This window comes from Clavelina lepadiformis, chromosome 3 (genome assembly GCF_947623445.1).
Source record: "Clavelina lepadiformis chromosome 3, kaClaLepa1.1, whole genome shotgun sequence".
Classification (NCBI taxonomy): Eukaryota; Metazoa; Chordata; class Ascidiacea; order Aplousobranchia; family Clavelinidae; genus Clavelina; species Clavelina lepadiformis.
The window spans coordinates 9,170,590-9,194,821 of record NC_135242.1 but is presented as its reverse complement, the minus strand read 5'-3'; the positions used below and the strand labels follow the sequence as shown (position 1 = coordinate 9,194,821).

The window sequence follows — 24,232 nt, the reverse complement described above, 5'->3', positions numbered from 1 at the left end:
TTGAAATTAATTCGGTACTTCATGTCAGTTGTTAACCCCGGTTCACATCAGGCTAGCGAAAATAAATAATTGACCACAATCTAAACATTATGCAAGATCTTAAAACCTACCGTTTAAAAAAGATAGCATCGCACATGTTTAAAATTTAATAAAATGCCTGAACAAACAATGGAAGTTTCAAAAATGAGCGTTTTAAAAATGTATGCTTGATCGAGTGATAGACCCGTTACTGCTAATTTTGGATGACTGCATTCTGTCTTTGAAAGGAATTTATTGTTTCTTATGAAAGAAAAGAGCTTTGAATAATGTACGCCTAATTTCCGTCTGTTTGTTGAAATTTTGTGTGGACTTGTACCCCAGCTGTCTACCAGAATAATTCCACTACATCAGAGATGGCATTAAAATAAGTTATGTTGGTAATTCCTATATTTTCAGAAGAATTTTTTGAGACTAGGTTGATTTTTGCAATAGTCAAGCAAAAATCAATAATTTGCTACTGTTATGTTTTTAGGATTCCTATCACGTGACTTGAGATAAACTTATTGCGACAATTAATTAAAACCTGACAACACACAAATCTTTAAAAAATAACAAAAAATGAAAAAGATGCTAAACAAGTTGTATGGAACGACCTTCAAGAACAAATCTTCATTCCTTTATCTGTCAAACAAAAGTTAACCATCGTGATATATAAACAATTAAACATTGCTATGTTAGATTACGTTACGATTTAGACATAAAGTAGGCCTACATGTTATTACACATTTAAGACCGACTTGAAAAAGATGGAGGATTTCGTGATCAAAATATAAAACTAACGGTTTTAAAACAGATATATTTTAAGACGTGGTTTCATTTCCATAATGATGGTTGATAATAATTATTGGTTCGTGATGCATGAAGGCGAGCACAGGTCAACGGTGCTGACTAATAACTAGTTACATTTTAAATAGGCCACACTCTTTTGCAAAAATAATGCAGAATCATAGTAAAGTTGAGCTGTTCCAGAGATTTTTTTAAATGCTAAAACGCTTTTTACACGGTGGGTACGCCAAGGTTGAAAATTTCAATCAACAAAAATCAAAGAAAAAGTATGCAAACAGGCGTTATGGACATGTCGCTGATAGCATAACCGTTAATGACAAAATGATTGTACATTCGGGTTTAAGCTAATTCGATTTTTTTGAAAATGGTCCAATTTTAAATCGAAGTGAGATCGATAGCTGAATATGTTAACAGCTATCACCTAAATTGCTTTAACTCAAGCAGCTATTTAACTGTACAAGAAAATTGTTAGCTAAATGTTGTGAAGAAAATTTATCAAACAATTTTAACATGAATAGAAGAGTTGAAAAGCCAAAAAACAATTGATAAAGGTCAACTTGTTTGATGCAATTACACACGTATTTTAAAGTAGCCTAAAAAATTTGTTTTTGTTATATTTGCTGCCACCTTTTTAGAAGCCGTTAATATAACTACAGCTGTAGGCCTACAGTGCACCATTTACCATCGTGCAAATAGCAGCTTCTCGTAAATGTGTACAAACTCACGTAATCTTATCGTTGTACAAGTAGGCTCAATCGTTGAACCATTTATACAAAAACACGGCCAATAATAAGAAAATTGTGCTTCTGAATCTTATTTCACATGACTTTTAGTTCTACCATCAGCCACTGGTTTAGTATCTTCAACGATTATATTGATTTTGTGCTTGTGTGAAAATTACAACCGAAAACCTATGCAAAATTTGCCGACGCGACTTATCAATTTGCAAGAAAAGGCTAATAATACAAAAACGTTTTAATATACCATACCTTGGTTCTCTTTGTAACACTGCCTTTCTTGCACTCCCAACCTTCAACTTTTTTGAACTTATTAATAAATAGCGCGCATTTTTCATCTTCTAAACACGGCTTCATTTGACACCATTTCTTCTTCGATTTTATTGATTCTGTGACACAACAAAAAGAACATTTTTGTTAACATTCCAGTGTGAACAAGATAGTTGACATTTACACGAGGAGACAAAACCAAACAACTTAAAACCACACCGAAAAAGATCTAATAATATAAAACGCATGATAATCTGACTTTTTTCATTTCAGTGATATACTGATCACAGATGTAAGTAAATCATTTTCGAATAAATAAACAACTTTGTTTCCCTGTTATACCAAAATCACATTAAATTCAGTTGTTGCCAACAATTATGCAGTACTACGTTATACTGTTTAGTAATTTCCGCGAAATAAAACGTCTTTATTATTTTATACTATTTGTGTATTTTGCGAACAGATGTGATGAAAACAAAAGCCAAAGCTATCAAACTAACGTAGTGATTAATTCTATTTTGCTACAAAGTAGTTTAGTAAATTCTTTTTACAAAAAATCTATCGACTATTGTTGTCACCAATTTCCATTAAGTCTACAATTTTATGAACTTTTTTCGGGAAAGTTGACTACTGTATTACTATTGTATCATTGCAATTGCAGTAAAAGCTTTTTAACTCAATTATGGCAAGGCAGGCCTTCTCATAAAATTACTTCGGTATCTATGCAAAATTTGGTTTATCCAACGCTATAAGCGGTAAATATTCATGAAAACGTGATTGAATGCTAACAGCTATAAAACTGTATCTAAAATGCACCATCAACAATCGCTACATCTGCAACTTTGATGTTGAAACTATTTAGGAATAATAAATTGCTTTACTTAATTCCGAAAAAATCATTGATAATTTAATTAATGGGATTTTCAGCGTACAATAGTACTAGCATTGACCATTGCATAGGACATAGGTAATGGTATCGAAGTATTTTTTTTCAATATATCTTATTCGGTTTCGGTACTCAGATGATACTGATACTTTTGATTACTTCAAGGTTTTGACAAGTATGTGTCTCAAACGTTCATTTTAATAAAAACTTAATGCCAATTTCAGCGTTTTTGGTCTTTTGTAGTCCAACAATGTCTAATAAAGTCACGAGAGGTCAGTTCAGATAAGTTTTGACCTGGAGTAACCTTTAGCGGGGCCACAGTGGCGGCAAATTTGCACTTGCACTATACACACAGTATACCGGTACAGAGTACCGAGAAAGTACCGAAATACGTTTTTGAAATAGCACCGAATACCAGAACCGTCGCTACATTTTTTGCCAAATACCGACTTACCGTTACCGATGGTACTTTCAAGTACCGACTGCCAACCTCTGGATGGAACAAATTAAACTTATGAATGTAAATCAAAGGTTTACGGTCATTGTGGCGCAGAAATTAACGTTATTTTAAAATTTTCATCAAAATACGTTATTTTTTGTAACTAAAATCTAAATGACAATAATTGCAATCTTGATTTCATTTTACTTGATGATGCACACGATGATTACAAGCTTTGAAATTCAATTGCATCAACTTATTAAACTTACTGTGAACACAAGAAGGTTGCCCTTTGGTGGTTCCAGCAACATATCCCGAAACACAAGTACACTTAGCCCGCTGCTGTTGTGTTAAGCCGTGATCTTTCATGCAACATCTGTTTCTCATTGTAATTGTACAATGACCTCCCGGACCATTAAAAATATCAATTTCTAGAGGAACTGAAACAATAAAGTTTGACATCCCTTCTTTATTATCGCGTTGATTTAGAGCATAAGTTATGGATTACTATCAGCTACACCTACCCATGCTAACTTCCTTCACCGAACTTGCCAAATCAAAAATCTGGAGACTGAAGTAAATTGCCGCAAATCGAAATGCAAATTTTTGACCTCGCATTTTTAGATTATAATCTTCTTTGCTCAAAGCTGGTTCCTTTTTATCAAATTTATTGTAAACAATTATTGCGTGAAAGCTAATAAAAATTGATACTGTATAACATAGTTTTACAATACCAAAAAATTATTTCGCGTAAATTGCCAACAATTAAATTTACGTAAGACACGAAACCAGTATTTATCTTTGTTTCACGTATTTTACTTCGAAACCTTGTACAGTAGGATTTGCCATCTGAAACACTTCCCTTGTCCTCTGATGACGCATTAAATAATCTCTCCTTCTTCTCCATAAAAAATATACCCTCATAATTAAAAAAGGGTGAAGCTAGACTTTAGAGTTTTTCTTAGGAGATTAGGATTATATATCAGTCACATTTTCACTTTTAATCTCTTCGCTTTTCTTTCTAACAATTCTGATAAATTAACTTCATTAATAAACTAGTTTCTGCTCTCCATGTACACGCGCTATAGTCTTCTCAGCCTCTAGGTCACACAAAAAGGAAAGCTAAACAAATTCATTTTAAGTCTTGCATGCTTCGTTAATAATGCAAAACGCAATAGTTTTCCTGAAAACAAGTGCTGATATAAAAGAGAGATCTCGAGCGCTAAAATTTTTTGCAAAAATCTTGTCTTAAAATCTATCTTAATGAAGATAAAAAATATTTTCCTGGTTTACTGACCTTCTTTGTGAAGAGTTTTATTGATCAGATCCAACACGACTTTATTGTGCTGTAATAATAAACTTTTTTAAGACAACTAAAATAATCGATACACAAATTACCTTCATTTAGTCGTTGTAATGTAGTCTAACCAGTGAATATTAAGGTTTTTTCTTTCTAAACAAGTCAATCAATATATTGGTCGGTTAATATGAATTTAATATGGAGAAAATTATCAATATAAAATTTTTTTTCCAGAGTGCGATGTTAAATAGACAAACAACAGAGCAAAAGTCTTCGAAAAAGAGAAAAAAATTGAACTTCAATGTAATTTATTACTCTGATCGGCAGCTTTCAAACACTAGAATTGAAAAATAAGCCAGTGAAATTTGCTTCCAATACACTGACGTTATTCATAAAAGCACGCAACCTCTTACCAGACACAAAAAGTGCATAAACCAAAAACGAAAATGCAAGCTAACCAACGCACTTACCTGACTGCGCTAGCCCGCATAACATTAACAAGTTAAATCAAAAAGCAGAAAATTAACCGCAGCGTCGTCTTCTAATAAGGCCAAGTTTAATACATAAGAAAGATACAAGTTTTATTTGGCAATGTAACATAGCAAGCAACGCGTGCTTTCGCGTTTTACAGAATCTACAGTAAAATAATGACGCAAAGTTAGTATAGAAGCTATAATACTACTACTTTTGTGACTATAATATTTCGTATAACACAGTAAACATTGACGTATGCCTACATATAACTCATGGACTGCACTCAAACAAAAATTAAAAAAACATCGATTTAAAAACGACCAAGCGAATGCATATTGAAAGATTAAGCAGAATACTGTAAAATTATCAATAATTAAATGTATACAACGGTTGCATGATTTCATTGTTTTCAACAAAAGCTACTCAAGAATACCAGTAATTAAAATTTAACGCATCCAGAGGCAATGCTCTACTACGTGCAAAAGCGCAACAGTCCCAAGGAATGAAAAAAGTAGGTAATCTGAACTGTACCATCAGCAAGGGGAGGCATTAGCACATGGATAACTTCGAGATAATTCAAAGTTCATCTTTGACAATCAGTTCATCTAAAATCTTCTTCGCTTCAATTCGCAACTGCAAATAAAAGATTTTGCAATTAACAGTACCATCAACTTAATTTACTGTTACTGTCTTTCCGCGCATATTACAAATATTCATATTATTACTACATATTACAAATGTTGATTAAATTACATATATAATTTAATGACGTTTAAAAGTATAAGTACGTTAAACAGATTGCAACTATCCTAGGCCGTAGCAATAAATTGCCTTGTTGTATGCATGAAATATTTATGTTGTCTATACGCGCATCTATGAAAAGAGAGAGCGAAAGGATGTCTTTTGTGCGTAGTTTGTGTTAATTAGGAAATTTGAAAGGAAGTAATAAACTTCCTAAACGTACCACTTCGTTTTGAGCAGGGTCTTGAGTGAACCACAAAGCCATTGCACATCGACGGCCCCTGGTGACAGGTTTTACTCCATGCAAGCATTCCTTGCCCGCACTGAAACTAACCAGACGACCACATTTTGGTCTGACTTGAAGCTACAAATAATACAAAATAATAATTCTAATATTCTTCATTTTCTCTAAATTGTGATTCAAAAATGTAACAAAATAGCCATTAAAAATTTACTTAGAAATTCTATTACGTCTTTTTCCAGGAACAACAAAATAAGCTGATATTGCATCATGCAATATTTACAAACATAAATATCCATACCATGACACGTCGTGCTGTAAAATCAGTCATTATAAATTCACCACCATCGAAGCCACTATTTAAATAGAGAATGGAGCTATAGTCTCTCCAAGTAAAGGCGGGGGATTCCTTTATACACTGTCCATTCTCATGAAGAATACAGTTGTCGGCGTGAATTGGGTGGCTCAGATCATCACGCTCCGTGGCCGTGTCTGAGGCAATTTGTTATACTTTTAATGTTTGTAAATAAGAAAAATTTGTGCAAAGCTTTTTGACCCATGAATCAATTTTGGTATTTTGTTGTTATCGATATTGGAATTTTTATGAAGATTGCTTCAATACAGTATTTAAAATATGGTTCTATAAACTTGCCACAATCTCCGTTATTTTCAACAAAGTGATTTTAAGAAAAAGTAAATGAACTTGTAACACACAATATATCAGCACGTTCACCCTTATAAGTTACCTTTTACAGCTGTGCGACAAACCAGATGAGTGAAGTCGAAGTATAACTCATCTAGTTTGAAATAAGCTTTCACTTGCATTAGTACACGTTCACTCAAATCGTAGAATAATTTTGCTACTGAAGCTGGAAGTTGCCCATCAGCTGCTAACTACACAATAAAGTAAAAATCCGTTCACCATCTTATGGAGACATTACACAGAGATCCGCCGAAAGAATGGGGACAACTGCACCCCTGTGCCTTTTGGCAGGTGGGCTGTTAATTTCTCTTCGTTACTTAATAATTGACTTAAAGTTAGCTTTCAATGCTGTGTTAGGTCTTGCCCCTCGTCAAGTGCTTAATTGAGGCAAGACGACAACAAACCTGAAAACCAAATCAAGCTGCATTCATCAGAAAAGGCACACATACAAGTTTTACAAAAGCTCTCAAGTGGTGAAAATGGACATCGAGTTTAAGCCATGCAAGATGCAAGAACTAACTTCCTCACTTTGAGGAGAAATATTTTAGTAACATACCGTTGTCAGTAGTACTTAGCCTACGTTGAGTAAGTTCTAACACATTAATAAATGCTGTTAATACAGTTATGGTATAAATAAACAGTATATCAATACACATCAACAAACAGATGCACAATTATTTCTAATTTAATCCGACCAAAACTATTTCTGAATTAATCAACCTGTGCCGCTCTATGAACCGTTATTCCCTGAAACAACTCATGCTCTGTATGAGGTTGGGCTCTTCCTTTGTATCCATCGCCAAACAAGCCGCCAGTCTACATTTACAAGACGTCTAATATTACTTTGTCATAAGTGAACATGAATGATTAGTGTAAAGTATACTGTCAAGATTTAACGCAAGTACGACAATTCCAGCTATGGAAGACATTGTCACAAAGTATGTGGTTTGAATTAGGCAAGTCACATATACCCTATATATTTTGCATGTACCTCCAACACAGCGGGTCTTATGCATTCTTTGTTTTAGTCTCTGGAATGTACATATTTTCTAGTAGGTAATTCAGCTCACCAGTTGTAGGTCTATTAAATCTTTACATTCATTTTCTGTTGCCATCCCATCTATTGCAAATCTTTCTGGTCCAACCATTTGAGTTGAATTTGCAAGCATAACGGTATTTTCGAACAACAAAGAACCTTCTGCTATTGATGAATGACGTTCGTCTGATGTTTCAGGTATAGTAACAATGTAGCTCGAGTCAATTGTTTGCCGTCCAATCGGTTTGTCTTGTAGTGGAGATATATCCACATCTAATCTCTTAATTTATCAACAAAACTTTTACAATTTATCAACATTTTTTTACAACTTCCTATCCAAAGACTACCGGTATGTGCAAAAACAAAATTAAAGATTTGTGTGAAAAAAATTTTAAGTTTAAAAAAAAAGAAAATGATCTGAAACCTCTTCCAAATTCTTGGCATCCAACAACTTCTTCTGCTCTATGTTTTTTACATATTCATTGTAGCTATCTTTCGATGCAATTAAGTCATCCGTTTTATCTTGCATTGAATTGTAACTGTCATCTTCGTCACTTTGTCCAGATTCATCAAGATCTGATGCTTCTGTAAATCAAAACAATGTGGCAAACTGTATCCGAATCTACACAATAAATGTAGATAGCACAAATAACACACTCAAGCAACTTTATTTCAGTCAACATTGAATATATTGCATGGAATTACATCATGGCATTAGAATGTATTTTAAGTCGATACAAAATGATAAATAAGATGGTAAAAAAACATAAAAGAAGCTTTAGCCTTACAATAAAAGAAGACTAATTCACAAAAATTAAATTTGTCATCTCCATTCTGCAGGCATACCCACCATATCCCTGCACTGGCTGTAAAGTATCGTCATTTTTAGATGCTTTCTCCCTTTTAAGGATGTCTAAATCTTCCAAATCTTCAGAGGGGTATATTTCAAATATGGACTTGTCGTAATCACGAATGCCAAACTTTTGATAGAGATACTTCAGCAATTCAGATTGAAGTTTTATCCTATGGTGAAAATTGACTGCTTCCTACAGATTAAAAAGTGACATCAAATAAAAAAAGAAGTAGAACAACATTCCTTGAGCACCGGAGTATCTTTAGTTCAGTGTACTCTGTTGTGAAGCATAAAATGGGAGGTAGAATTTGATTGCTCATGAAATTTGTTCTTTGCAGGACAAAAATGCAGAGTTTACTCTGCAACCCATGCTAAGGAATGTAAATGAAAGATTCAAATCAATAAATAAATATAAGAACATACCTTTCTTGCTTTCACCTCATCTGATACTTTCATTCTTTCAAGAAAACTATTGATATATAAGTTGTCAGGAAAGAACAGCAAATAAGCCTTGGCACATTCTGATGCTTTCATGTCTTCATGCACTGACAAGAAATATAAGAGTTAAATTAACATAAAGAGATAACTTTTATTAATGGAGATTCTACATTAAAAATTACCGGTATGAATTAAATTAAAACTTACTGTGATGATATGCAGAATGTAGAAAAAAATAATGCTTAGGAAGATAGTTATTAATTGAAGATTTTAATGACACTCTTCCGAGTTCAGTTGGACATCGAAGATAACACTCCATTACATCTCTGTAATGATCTAGGAGAAAAAAAATGTATTAATTCAAGGAAAGAACCAATTACAAGCATATAATATATTTATATTGTGCTGCAATATGAGGAACTTGTTGTGCTTTGTAAGAATGTGCACTGGCATTGTGTTTTTTATAAACAACAAATTTAAATGCTAGGAAAAAATTGCAGAATTGTTCAGTACTATGATAGCATACAGAAATCCTTACACACAATTTGGAGATGAAAAGGGGTTGGAATATCTGAATACTCTTTTCCAACATCATATTCTCCCTCACAAAGAGATCTACATCCTTCTTCTTCTTCATAGAATCTCTTTAAGGCTTCTTCAAAATGAGAAATAGCATCTTTGTAATCTTCTCTGTTGTATGCTTCAATTCCTGTGTCAGTTATGTATTCGTCAGCATCACTTACTAGAATGTTTTCATTTGTAGACCAAGCATGGACAAAGGTATTTCGAATTTTTGTAACGCAAAACAAATTGTTTGGCTCCAAAGGAAAAGGAATTTGCAGTGAAAAAAGACTGAGATGAGAGATGAAAAACAATTATTGATAGGCAATTTCTTAAAGTTTTAATTACCTTAAAATAAGAATGAAAATAAGTTAACCTAAGTCATAAGATGTTTGGTGAGGTAGTGCTTCAAGATTTATGAACATATCTCCAGTTGTGTTTTCATGTCCTCGAAAGTAATCCATATTTGAAATCATCATTTGGTCATCAGGATCATATAAATTATATGTATGTGATGCTGCTAATGACTTGGCAAAGTCACCATTCTAAACATACAAACAATTGAACAACCTACCTCATACAAGTATATTTTAAAAAGAAAACAAATGTGTATGCCAACAAAATTTTGGTAAAATTCTTACCCGAAAATAAGCAAATTGCAAATAGATATACAGCCGCTTCTGTTTAAAAGATTCATGAAGTTCTTTTGAAATTCTTAAAAATTTTCTTGAATCACCAAACTTTTCTTTTTCACACTTTTCAAGACAAGCCGCTGCAATAATTTTTTTTAGCAAATGATGGTAACGTTTAATGCAATATGTTTTTTACTCTTTGCAAACACTTATGGTAAAAATTATGGCAATTGTTGATCGTTTTATTGTGAAACCTTGAATTATGGTAAACCACACCTTTCAGATGTTGATTTGGACAAATTTTGAACATTTAAGGTGCGTTTACCATTACCGTAAGTCAACGCAGCACATAACTCGCTACAATAAAACAAACTTTAGCCGTTTACACCATGCTCAAATTTTATGGTCAAAGCAGGTGTAGATTTTTGTGTTACTCTAGACACCTTGTGGCCTGCTTTTTTTGGTGTCTTGTTAGATATCGGTACGAATGTCTATGCTAAAGTGGACCTAATGTAGACTTACATATACCTTTGTGTTAAAGCTAGTCTTTGTGTTTGCCACATGCATGATATTAAAGTGTCGCAAATTAGCCAGTAAGTTAACCTAATAGCTGTACCGGCATCGTACCGTATCAAACATTGTCACTCAGTTCACTAATAAAGCGGCTGGGCTAAAACATTTGTTTGTTTTTTCTCGATGATTTTTACTTTGTCACCTTCAAGCAAAAAAGCAGATTTGATTGATTAGTAGAGCAAGTATCTCAGTAGGGACAGCAATTTTATTATGACAAAATTTGTGCTTGTTTTTCAAATTTGTATTCATCGCATCAAGCAGTGCTTAAATCAGCGTTGCAAGTATGGTATTTTTCAGTGTTCACAGCTTAACATATCTAAGAGTATATAAAGTAGGTAGCCGTGTCAATTGTTTATAGTGACTAATTTAATAGACTCCGAAATCAAGTTTATCTGAAACAACATTAGGCTCTAATCCAGATTCGAATGACGCCATTGCTATAACGACAAGTTAACTTCACACTGTTTTGTGAAATCGCGCCAAGTTCAGCTATGCCCAGTGTAAACAGAGATTATGAGTGAGTTCAGGTTGAGCTGAGTCACATTGCACTGCAGTGGTGCGGCAGGTGTAAGTGCAGTTTAGATGGAATGGGCATTAAACAATTACCAACTCAATGTGGTAATCTTACCTTTAACTATAAAGTGGTGGTAAGAATCAAGTATATTTTTCGAGTTTGTTCCTCTACTGCATTGTTTTGAACAGTTTTTGATGCTATCTTGCATAAATCTATGAAGAAAACATAATGTGAAAGCCAATCTATCAACAATAACCAGATAAATATTCATCAAAGAAAAGTTTAAATCAATGTGCAACAGTTAATCAATTTATATTTGTTAACATTTTTAATTTTAAACGTTTCCAAGTTCCAACAATTCACATATTTTAATAACTGTTGCATATCAAATGCAGGAAGTGATTATTGTCATATATTGAAACATTATTCACTAAAAAATTGAAAATACTCAAGTTGTTAAACAATTTTTTGATTTTGTAAATACTGCAGGTATAAAATAAATATGGAAAAAAATATTTTTTGGAACAACATACCTGTAGCTTTTTATTGATTTCTCAAAATAATGGATACAATCTTTCCAGTCTTCATTCCAGTATGCGTCAATGCCGTTTGCATAAAGTTGATCAAAAGTTTGAATGTCTGATGGCAAAAACATAATTGAATTACTGCAACAGACTGTAAATATATATTCCACCGCAAAAATCAAACTGCAATAACTGAAAGCAAGTAAAATAGATGGCAAACCTGAGTCGACGGCAACAAGTACAGCAATAAATGTACAAAAAATGTTGTTTAAAAACAAAATTGAGGAAAATGGCATAATTCCACACTTCATTCTGTAATAAATTTTGTGTATGATGTAGCTTAATTCTGCACCCTGTTATAAAAACATTTGAAATTGATTTTAATGTATATTGTATATAATACTTAATACAAAAGAAACTAACATGAGGACAACAATATTTTGTTATAAAGTCAAAAACAATGAAAACTTGTAATCAAACAAATTATAAAATTTTAACAAATAAAAAAAATCTAACAACTTTATAAGTAAAAACAACTTGCTATAAAAAATTTTCCCTTGATTAAATGTATGTCAGCCTGACAAATTTTCTTAAAAACTAGAAAACTTGTATCCAAAATGATAAAAAAGACAAATAACGACATGTGTAATAATTAATAATAGACTTTTTCTAAGTTCGGCCACCATCTTGTTTTGGGTGGCTAGATTTTTGTAATCGCCTATACTTAGCAATGGAAATTGTCGACTCACTTTGATTTTTTTTTTAAATTGCAAGCAATTTGGGCATCAGGTTGAAAAGATTTCACTCAGGTGGTTAGCATATGAATTTCTTCACACAGCAAAGAAAAAAATATTGTAAAAGGTTGCTCAGTTTTTTTACAGCACTTTGAATCCTAGGCATTGGTTTTGTTCAACATAAGGTCATGTTACGTGGTCAGCGTATGATGTAACGTGAATTGCATAAAATTTTGCGCAGTATCTGCAGCGTGTTACATGAGTAATTTTACTTGGCATTTCAAGCAAAGTTTAAATAATAAACTAGCGATATGAAACAATAAACAGAATTACTACCATAACGTACGCCACGGATACCATGCAAACTCTTATGCATTCCCTGTCACATGCTACACTGATCACGCAACATGACGTCATATCAAACAAAACCATGTGTAGGATTCAATGTGCTGTAAAATGAAAAATAGAAAACAACGATTGCCCAATATTTTTTATTTACTGTGTAAAGAAATTCATGTGCTACTCATCTAAGCAAAATCTTTACAATCTGATGCCCTGAACACTTGCAATTACAAAAAGAATCAAATGGCTTGACAACTTCCATTTCTAAGCATGGGCGATCAAAAAAATCTTGCCACTCAGACTATAACTTGGAAATGCAGAAAGGGTCTATTAACAAGCATTTTCCTAATACCTCCGATAAAAACTTCACCATGTATTACTTCATTAAATAAAGTTGTCTCTTTTTATCTAACTATGTAATACATGCAAATATATTAGTTAAAATCAATAAAATAGCTATAGGAGTAAGTTATGTTGGTGATCTCAACTATTTTTTTCAAACAAAAACTAGTAACTTATAGTAAGTAACTTGTTGAGTATGTTACTGACCTACTTCCAGTGACACCTCTTTGCTAACAGCCTTCAATCAACATACAAGTAAACACGGTGAAATAACAACAGTAAACAACAAAAAATATGTCACTCCATTGTAAAAAACGGTTCCTACGTTGTAAAAAAGTATTGCTTAATATTCTAGCTCGAATTCTTTGTGATGTCAAACTACATGTATCAGCATTTTATGTGACACCATCTTTGTTTTGATATTGTAGCGGTATCATTAAAATCATTACGATCTCAAGAAGCAAAAGCTGTTAACAGATGTTTTATACGCAATGTCTATAGTTTTTCTGAACAATTTAGCTACATATAGGTAATAATCCATAAGTTACAACGAAACAGCAGAACAAATTTAATGATGACCTATGTTTCAACCACACCGGAAACCGAAGTTTTAACTTCAACGATCACGTATACATTCAAGTGAAAATCTTTATAGGGGCTTCCCCTTTTCAACAACTCTAAAGCTGTGGTAAATAGGAGTGAGGTTGTGCCAAACGTAAAATTTATATTAAAGTTAAAAATAAGATGAGAATTGTGATTCGTTTTCTCAAAATGGAAAGATAAAATAACTCATTTGTGCACGAGCGGCAAAGTTACGAAAAGCTTTTGAGTAGCGCTTGTTTCTACTTTCGAAAACGATTTTCTTTCTGTTACTCACATGTGGTCCAGGATGGTGGATTAGCTCTTTCTGCAAATCGAAGGTTTTATCCGTGCTGTGAATGTATCCACGGTGAGTCAGGGATGTGATAAATCGAAGAAGACTCGAATTCAGGAGAATACCACCGTCCGCCCACTTTTTTGACGGAAGGTCGCGAATCCTTACTTTTTGCATTTTTGTTATATGGGCAAGGTTAAAAACAAATAAAACTCGGTAATTTCAGTTCAAGTAGTGACAAAAGCATTGTGCATTGGCATGTTTAAATTATTTTCCGATAATCCGCGAATAAGTATATGGGTATAACATGATTTCAAGATTGTTGGACCGCGAATCACCACTTCTGTTTAGGAATACTGCACTGGTGATAGGTTACAGTACGTAGATGACTTATTGGCAGGATCTCTCGAATAGTAGAAATGCTTTAGGCCTTTAGGGCCTATTGGTTGACTCGGTGGTGAAGCGCCTTTCCAGCTTTCACGTCTGACCGGTGCGAAATGATTCCGGTTCGATACTCGGCCAGGCTATATCAACGATATCCCTCGACCAAGGCACAAGCTACGCTTGCTGATCTTTATTGGCTCTGGTGAATATTGCCCAACAGTGGTAACAACAAAACCCTAACAAATGAATTTTTAAAAATTCAATCGGAAAACGCATAAACTTGGCGATGAGTAATCCTAGACGAGTTTATATCGTACAAACACTTTTCTCAGTACGATGCCGTTTCTACACATTCCGTATTTGCAAACCCTTTGTGTAGTAAAATTGCAATCTCGGTCTCTCGGACGGCAAACCAAAAGCAACTACAACTATAAATGACGAAAAACTCAGTAATGCGAGGTGCAAAGCAATGTATTATTATAATGTATTCAACCATTACAAATTAAGCATTGCATGAATCAAGTTTTTAAAGTTTTAACATGAAAATAATGTAATATAAATTATAAACGACCTTGGGTTGTCTGCCGTATGCAACTATAGCTAAAAAAATCTTCAAGGATGCACAATCATAAATAAGCCAATGACAACTGGCAATGAGAAATCTTGATCTAAACTTTTATCAAACACATAATAGTTTAGACAAATAGGATGTCACAACCATAGGAGCATGCTTAAATAATATTCATCAAGTACATATACATGTATATATATATAACAACTTATGCAAAACTGGAAATATGAAACAAAAACAGAGTATTGCAATCTTGTCTATTTTCAGTTTGCCTAAGAGTTGAAATATTAAGAATGTCAAATTTTTACATTTAACGTGCAAAAATATTTCAACAGATAGTTTTGGAAATCTTAGCAAAAAGATAGCGCCTAACTTTTGTTGTTAATTACAGTTGGATACCCCACATTCTGCATAAACAAAAAAATATTAACACTATGCAATAACAAATATATTTTAATAAACAAACACAAAACAAATGAAATACGGCTTGATCTTCAAGTGATGTATGTTTTGACCTTTCACTCATTAATGATTGAAGTAACCAGATTCATTAATAAATAAATCTGGGTTTCATTTCTCATTGCAGTTCTCTAAGGTTGTTGGAAAACAGGAATGAACTGGACAAATACAACATTGGGAGCTGCCAAGGTTGGGAGCATCTTCAAGCAGCTATCACTTTGACGCTACTATGTATTGTAATAATCATCATTTCTGAGAATTGCATTCATTAAGTGCAGTCTTTTTAGAAGTAAAAAATTAGCTTCCACCAGATTTTGAGTGTTGTGTAAGCCATTGAAGTGTAATATCTGAAAATGAACCACAGTTGCAAAAACAACACTATCTATTACCATGTGTGTGTGACTTAACTATACTACTTCGGGCAGATGCTTTCTAAACACTATCCATCTTACCAATATTATCTTTTTCTTTGCATGATATTGAGTAACAGCAAATTTCTCTGTCTTGGATAGCAGCAAGATTCCTACAAGTCACATATATTTATATAAATGATCACAGGCCAAAACAGCAGATTGGCAACTGATATTGATTAACTGTGGTGATGCAGACATTATTAACTTACATTCTTTCTATCAATTCTTTTTCATCAAGTGACTGTGGAAGATCCTTCTTATTTCCCAGAACAAGCACCTGGATAAAAAGAAACAGTCAATCTGCTGATTACTAATTATGATATTTTGACCATTCACTGTTACATTACATTACAACCGCTAACCACTATCACCCATCATGAAAACTTGTATCGACTCTTACTGGAATTCCTTGAAGTTGTGGCTTTTCCAAGAGGCTGTGAAGCTCAATTGTGGATGCTTCAATCTTTTCAATGTCAGCTGAATCAACCATATACCTGTAACACCAGAAGTAATCGTTGTTTTTGTTTGTTCAGTAAGACTGAGTTTCACTAATCAAGCACTCTGTTAAAGAACAGCACGAATAGGATAGGCACATAGATTACTATTTAACGTTACTAACGAAATGCTCTATCGCTATGATCTTTATGATTTCATTTTTGCAACACAAAACTCACACAATAGCATTCACCCCTCGGCAGTATCTTTCCCACATGCTCCTGAAGCGTGGTTGGCCACCTATGTCCCATACCTACATATATCATACATATTAACCAGTGGTGGCGGATCTAGAAAATCCTTGACGGGAGTGTTCCTGGGTTGATTAAAAGTTTGGGATTTCCTGAACTAAGAACAGCTATTACGTCGTGCAATCTTTTGCACTTGATTAGTGACGTAATTGTAACTTGAAGCATGTTGCTAGAGAAGTGGTTTTCAACCTAGGGATCGTTTGCCTTTTCTCTGGGGTCGTGAAGCTGACAATTAAATACCAATCACTGTTACGAGAATGCCAATTCAATAAATGAGTATTTTTTTCAACAGAGTGGTATCATGATTTATGTTATTTTTAATTATATTTTTTTGTGCTATTGCGCATACACAAATGTGTTACATATGCCTGAATCAAAATTTTTGGAAGGGGGTCGGTAGTTACATTGGGCTGTTAAAATGGGTCGTGGTATGAAAAAGGTTGAAAACCACTGTGCTAGAGCTAATACAGACGCATAATACGAAAAAAATAGTAGCAGGTTTGAGCATACTGACAGAGCTATTTTTCATATTTATTGGCAGGTTTTATGTCAACTAAAAGCTTTAGCTAATTTGCCACATATTGTGATGTTATGAAAGTACCGGTAATTACAACATCACACTTGCACCATTGTGAGTTTTGATTGAATACGCCGGCATGCTTAAGTAACAACACCTTTCGTTTAACCGACCTTAGCGTAAAAGTATAGTATATTTGGCCTAAATGGAAGGTTATGCTATGTGATCCTTGTGTGAAAGTGGTGTACAGTCTTACAAATGTAAGTACAGCTCACATCATGCGGGCATGTAAATTGGTACATCACGTTTGACAGAAGATCATGGGGCATGTGGGCTTTATTATTGAAGCAGTTTCCAACTTTAAACGAGGAGTATACACCAAGTATTTCAATGTTGAAAGTGACGTGCAGTCTTACCAACGTAAGTACAGCTTACCTCATGCAACCATGTATATTAGTAACGTGAGCTGTACCACTAATGTGCAATGCCTTTGCACCTATCATCAGTTAACTGTATCGTCTTGCTGTAAACTATAAATTTTGCGTCCTTTTCTCTTGCAGCTACTTCCGTACGAAGTTGTTATAAATATTTAGGCAACTTCGATTTTAACATTAACATTCGTTTCTCACTCTGTCGAAGGACATACGTTCATGTCCGAAACATATTGTGTATTGTTTATAAATTCTCCTATATTATTAATAAATTCTGTTTCCTGCGCTAGTTGCTTTGTTTGCAACTTTATGGTATAATTAAAACTATCAATGGTGATAAGAGAGGGATAATAGCATGACAATAAAAACAGGTCAAATCCCTAAGGGGCGTGTGGCAACAACCATGTAGATCTGCCACTGATACAGTCAAATCCGGTTAATTGCATTCTGGATAATCGCATAATTCGTTTTATCGCATAAAGAGCGCAAGTCCCAAACCATAGCCTATCATTTGTAAAGATAATACTTCGGTTTATCGCATAGCGGTTTATTGCATGATCCGCTTAATTGAATAAAAATGAAGGTGATTTATTCGATTATTCAAAAGTTTTTAAAAGATAAAATTGAAAACAACGCGCATTGAGAGCGCACACGCAATGCGTAAGCCTTACGACTTGTACTGCACTTTGTTACAAAACCATCAAACAGACAATGCCCAATTTAAACATTAACACGTGGCTGTCAATACGCAGACATTAACATTCGCACTGTTTTAGTTTCATTTAACCGTTGCGTAAAGAAAGCGTTGCGTTAAGATGATGCCGTAATATATGAAGACGTTTTACGAAACAAACAAGTTGTAAAAGACGACAACAATAAAGAAAGCTCTGGTGACGCTGTGACAACACCGAAAAATAAAGAAGTACTGCATGCACTTCATACAATTCGCCGACGACTACACAGTTTGAAGGGGCGGACATGGCCACATTTGTTCGTTTAAACACACAAATGCAAGAAAGCATGTTTTCATGTTTTGCGTGCTTGAATGAATGGATGATCGCAATACACAATAAACGTTAGTGTTTTGCGTGTTGACGTCTTTACACGTGACCAGCTTCGCACGTCAAGTAAGAAAATAAGTGGAATTTGCACTTTCGCATAAACGCATAATTCGTTTAATCGCATAAAAAGGCTTGGCAAATTGACTATGCAATTAACCAGATTCGACTGTACTAACATAAAGGTGATTATATGATTCCTACACTACAATTTAAATCTTTTATGAATTACATCCATACATGTTATAACGTTAGACTAGTTTTCAAAATACGTGTTATAAAGTTAGACTACTGTAGATTAGATTCCATTTCCAGGTAAAAATAAATTTCAGTATTTCACCTTAATGGTAACGTTGCCTTTTGTAACTTTCCTCATGTTAAATCCAACTGTTGGAATCATATCTTCATTGAATTGGCCAGACTGTTAAAAGTTTTTTCATATTAAAATGATTAAGATTCAAAAATTGAGTGCTAACACAAGCAAACTATGGCAAACAACAAAATGCACAATATAAATACATACAAATCAATGAACATTAAATTAGAAGATGGAGTGTAAGCACAAAGCAGGTGGGAAATTGGCATGCTATCTACGTTACTACAAAGCCAAGTTTAACTATACATATTCCAGTACTCTTCTTAATAGTAAGCTCTATCAATATCCTAAGTTAAAATTTTAAAACTGGTTTGTGAGAAAAAGACCACTCTGAAACCATGAAGTATGTTGGTACAACAATTAGTTTCAATCTTTTTCCTTTACTATATATAATAGTAATTATCATTCTTAAAATGCGTTATTTCTTCTATATATGGCAATTTGGCTTTGTAGAAGGTCCTGTAGCATAGCATTGATCACTTTTACTTTAAGAATAGCTTGAGCTTTTCCAAGAGCTTACAAGTAAAATGGAACGTTAGCAGGATCAACAATCTAGGTTGCAACACGAAGTAACAATAGTAATAGGCGAAAGTACTAATTAAAAGAAGTTTAACTTGAGAGGAATTAAAGCAAATATTTCCACTGAACATTTAGTAGAACCTTATAATTTATTTGTTGTCTCAGATTTCATGTAATAACTGGAAACTTTATTTTTAAGGTACCGTAATTCATGCAGATATAACCCAATTTTAATATCAAACTTAGTGTTGTATAACTACAAAAGAAAAAGCTTGTAACAGCAACAATATCCATAACTGGGCAGTACTATAGTACCGAATTACTGTACTGCGATACTTTTTCAGTACCGATACCGTTGGAACTTTTGAAAAAAGTATCGAAACTCTGTCCCGAATTACTTTTTTCTAGAAATTTCAGTCGGTCCCGTTACTCGTTACATTTTTCCATGATTATTTAAAATTTTTAGCAAGTATGTGTTCAAAAATACATGAATTGACCTTTTTTAACCTAGAAAAGTTTTAAAATTGCAAGCGAGTAACGTCACACATGTTTTGACCTGGAGTAACCTATACCGAGTACATAATAGCAGCAAACATTGCATTTGCAGCAGCATTTTTTACACAAAAAGTACCGGTACCGAGTACTGACAAAGTACCGAACTACTCTTTTGAAATAGTACCGAATATCCACCTCTGACAATATCGTAATCACTAGACATACAACAAAATAAATGGACATTTCACATCAAACAGTAACCCTGTTAGAAAAAACAATGAGACCGGTATATGTATCTGAAGCTTCTAAACACATGTGACCTTAAAAAGATTCATGAATGGCCATTAGAACCGAAAACTAAAATTAATGTAAGTAATGATGTAAGTGAACGAATAGTTTTGATTGATCTTAAACCCTACAACAGTAGAAATGCAAGATACACTTACTGCTATAACATTCACAAAAGTAGTCTTTCCTGAGTACTGGAGACCAACCAAAGTAAGTTCCATTTCCTCTTTCCAAAACAATGACTTAAACCAGTCCAACAGCTTTCCAAACAGAGCTAACATCTTGACAAATTTTATGGATGTGTAACTCTAAAAATTAGGCACTTAACCCAAATAATACATTACTTGCACTGCATATTTAAAAGGATATCATTATAATATAAATATGCGATAAATGGACAAATAAAGAGCAAATGTTTTTCCATGACTGCTGAAATTGAATGCTTGCATTAATATTATAAAGGCCTTTTTAACTAAAATATTGAAGAAAACCGATGTAATCTCCTCTCAAAAAAATTGTTCTGTGCTTACTGCAACACTGTAGCAGGTAAAAAGTTCAAGTATGCGCAATTTAAGTAATGGAAGACAAAAAATAAATTTGGACATCCAAATCAGCAAATCAAGTACAGTCAACGTTCGATTAAAATGAAGTGAAAGCTTTTAAGATCCCTAAGTTCTCAATCTTTAAAGCAGTTTTTGTTTTGATTTACACCAAAGGTAATGGATCTTGGATAATGATCCAAAGAGTGCACTCACAAGTCATAAGTACAGACTTCACAAATGAGATTCTAGAAAAAGGTTCATGGTGTAACACTACTATTACAAATGCATAGCACTGAAATCCGTAAATTTTTAAACGCTGAGTTCCTTCTTTGAATTGGTAGGTCCCAACTGTGATAGTATGGTCATGTTGCCAGAATACCACAATGATCAATGGGTTAACCAAATGTTCTATGTATAACTTAATGGTTCCATTAAATTAGTGACTTTGCCTGATCACAACTGGGTATCCCAGCATACCAATCATTCTTGTGTTAGGTCACATATTTGACTTCTCTCATAGACTTTGGGTCTGTATCACTCATGTTGTATAATTTTCTCCTTAATTCTTTATGTTGTTTGTTGTGGTTGATAATGTTATTCGTTTGTTAAACTCAATTTCTACCAATCAACTGTCCATGCATAATTATGTATAAGGTTTGAAAACATTTCAACTGGCATATATTTGCTGATCAATTTAGTATAAACAGACAATTTTACCTATACTGCATTCGTTATCCTTGGACTGAGTAAAGGCTATTTACAACTTAAGCTTGGCCAAGATTATTCATTGCTCAACGACTAGCTCAGGACCACTGAGCAGGAGCCAAGGATATTACAATTATAGCGCCATTTGGTATCGAATACAAACCACATTACTGCGAGCCCAGCAGTTTAACCAATCATACCAATAATTTTGTTTGGCATCATAATCATGGCATCACAATCTTTGTCCTCGGACTGATGAAAGTCTTTGCACGTCTTAAACTCGGCAGTGATTCCTCATTGCTTTAGACCCAGTTATCGAGCTTGCCTTTTGTGCCAGTTCTGATTGACACATAATTTTCATTTGGTTTTTGATTTTTTGTCATATTGCCCAAGTAACTGTTCACCAGGCCCACTGACTAAAAGTAAATTCCACCGAGTCAAAATATTTTACCGACTGCAGTGGTGAAAATTGGGCCTATACGTTAGCTGATGGTTTCGATGCATTTACTCAAATTGCGTTTTCTAAATGAAATGAACCTGTTTCATTATAAGCAGGTCACACAGCCTTTGTTAATGATAGGTGGCTAGGTGAGGAGAATGAGGATAAGCAAAAAGTTGATTTTGGCTACCATATATAAATTTTTACTAAAGTCAGATTTACATTATAAGCTACAATTACGCACTATGCCGTAACATTGGAGGAGACTAGAGCAGAAGTGATACACTAAATGTTTGCCCAGCGCTTGCCAACCAGTAAAGTGAACATAAATGCCCAACTAGTAAGTATATCAGTTTTTCAACAAGAAATCATGTGTTCAAATGTTGATGTAATAGCAAGTGCTAAAGCACACATGTCAAACTCCCGGCCCGCGGGCCACATCCGGCCCGTTTTACAATAAAACTTGGCCCTCAATGCTATTTCATACATTGAACTATTTCCGGCCCGCGAGATCATTGTACAGTATAATTTAGTTTTTTCAAGCAAGAAACAAGATTATAACAAATCGCACAATACAGCAGTTGCCCACCATACGTTAGAATAAATAGATTTATTCTAATGCTTGTAATTTGGGCTGCTTTTTTCTTTATTGTTTGTTAATTCTTTAATGCTTTGAAAGGAGATAAATGAAATATAATGATGTAAGAGAAGAATAATCAAAAAAAACCCAGTCAAAAAATCGTCAAAAACATCAAAAATTTGGTGTTGTTTCGCTGCCTGTTCCAATTCATGTTTTGTGTCACGAAACGTTCAATCAAGTTTTATCCTTTCGGCCCGCGGCGTTAAATAAGTTTTGAGTTTTGGCCCCTGGTGCGATTGAGTTTGACACCCCTGTGCTAAAGTCTTAAGTTTTTACTTATTACAGGTCAGCGTGAGCCAGACATGGAAAGACTTGAGTCCAGATTGGAAAGTACGGCACTTTTCGACGAAACTCGGGGTGCAGAACAACCAAAATCGATGCGGCCGGTGCAAAATGGTGCGTTTTGCAATCTGATAGTGAAAACACAGAGCCTGTGGGGTCCGTTTTCGAGAGGTAAATGTTAAATGTTTGGGTACAGCCAGCGCAATCTTTAAAACTTTGAGGGAGCATTAGCCTTACTTTCCACTGTGGACTCGAGTCAGGCTTTTGGAAAGACTTGACTTATTTTAGTGCTTAAAAAAACTCGACGTGACTCACGTTAACGTGAAAATTTTGATTGACTTGACTCAAGTACCAAAACAAATTATTCTTTGAAATCGTTGTAAATCAGTAATATTTCTGAAAGATTATATTTAAAAACCACTATGCAATACACTCTATTGAATGTGCGAAAGTATTACAAATGGACAAAATCAGATTTTATGCTTATATTTATGTTAGTTGTAGTATTCAGAAAGCGGTTTATTATTATCGATTTAAAACGAAAAATAAACCGTAAATGGCTACAGGTCATGTGTTAAGAATTGGACTTGATAAACGTTACTGACTTGACTTAAGAACGTTATTAAATGAATCGACTTGGACTTCCGCTGTTAGGGATTTGACTTGTGTCACGACCATTAGGACTTACTTCAATCACTGGTTTGAGCATGAAAATTTAGGTATGCACGTTGATCAGTCTCAAGCATGCAGCTATCAAGAACATTTCGTGTGGCCTGCAATGAATTTTGAAATATTAAAATAGAAAACAATTCACCCTTGAAAAAAAAAACCTACAAAAGCTGTCAGCAAAGTAGCCAGACAAAAATATGATGTAGCAAATAAAGTAATTTAAAAATTGTATTAACATTTATACAGCATTATATGTTTATTGTGCTATCTGTTCAAAGTTGACTTTTGCCTACAAACAAGTTCGGATTGCGGCCCTTGGGTTAAATAATAAAAGTCGTCATTTGGCCCTCGGGGCAATTTCAATTTGAGACCTTTAACCTGGGGGCTATTGTAAACGTATTTAAAAAAATTGTGTTTAATAGGTTAGTCTATGTCTGTATACTAGGCTATTTGACTAAAAATAACTGTCACATACACGTATGTAAACTTTAGTCATCAAAATTATCGAGGGCTAAAAACAAATTGTCAGCAAAAGTGGGCCGCAAATTTAAAATGGTTGGAAAGCACTTACTACTAGACCCCTGCTGCTCAAATTTTTATGTCAGTGTACTTTACACACGTGTACACATGCAGGGTCTACATTTACACTACACGTTGAC

At 34.0% G+C, this 24,232-nt stretch overlaps 3 protein-coding genes across 3 annotated transcripts; all 3 read right to left on the bottom strand.

The window, feature by feature from the left end:
• Positions 1-4: 4 nt before the first annotated feature.
• On the bottom strand, positions 5-4,272 carry LOC143448746 (chemokine-like protein TAFA-2). The gene is made up of 4 exons (XM_076948602.1): positions 3,682-4,272; positions 3,427-3,597; positions 1,815-1,951; positions 5-660 (listed from the first exon to the last, which is right to left on the bottom strand). Exons 1-4 carry the CDS (start codon positions 3,773-3,775, stop codon positions 649-651), a joined length of 414 nt encoding a protein of 137 aa, XP_076804717.1. The 5' UTR covers positions 3,776-4,272; the 3' UTR covers positions 5-648.
• A 476-nt stretch (positions 4,273-4,748) lies between these two features.
• LOC143448744 (prolyl 3-hydroxylase 2-like) lies at positions 4,749-12,100 on the bottom strand. The gene is made up of 16 exons (XM_076948600.1): positions 11,968-12,100; positions 11,757-11,862; positions 11,338-11,435; positions 10,146-10,276; positions 9,881-10,049; positions 9,482-9,652; positions 9,151-9,279; positions 8,929-9,050; positions 8,503-8,698; positions 8,077-8,237; positions 7,687-7,932; positions 7,337-7,432; positions 6,660-6,807; positions 6,215-6,405; positions 5,896-6,036; positions 4,749-5,564 (listed from the first exon to the last, which is right to left on the bottom strand). Exons 1-16 carry the CDS (start codon positions 12,056-12,058, stop codon positions 5,508-5,510), a joined length of 2,253 nt encoding a protein of 750 aa, XP_076804715.1. The 5' UTR covers positions 12,059-12,100; the 3' UTR covers positions 4,749-5,507.
• Positions 12,101-14,878: 2,778 nt separating this feature from the next.
• LOC143449620 (ADP-ribosylation factor-like protein 8B-A) lies at positions 14,879-20,664 on the bottom strand. The gene is made up of 7 exons (XM_076949890.1): positions 20,455-20,664; positions 18,959-19,039; positions 16,541-16,614; positions 16,267-16,360; positions 16,076-16,143; positions 15,906-15,976; positions 14,879-15,800 (listed from the first exon to the last, which is right to left on the bottom strand). Exons 1-7 carry the CDS (start codon positions 20,575-20,577, stop codon positions 15,751-15,753), a joined length of 561 nt encoding a protein of 186 aa, XP_076806005.1. The 5' UTR covers positions 20,578-20,664; the 3' UTR covers positions 14,879-15,750.
• Positions 20,665-24,232: the final 3,568 nt, after the last annotated feature.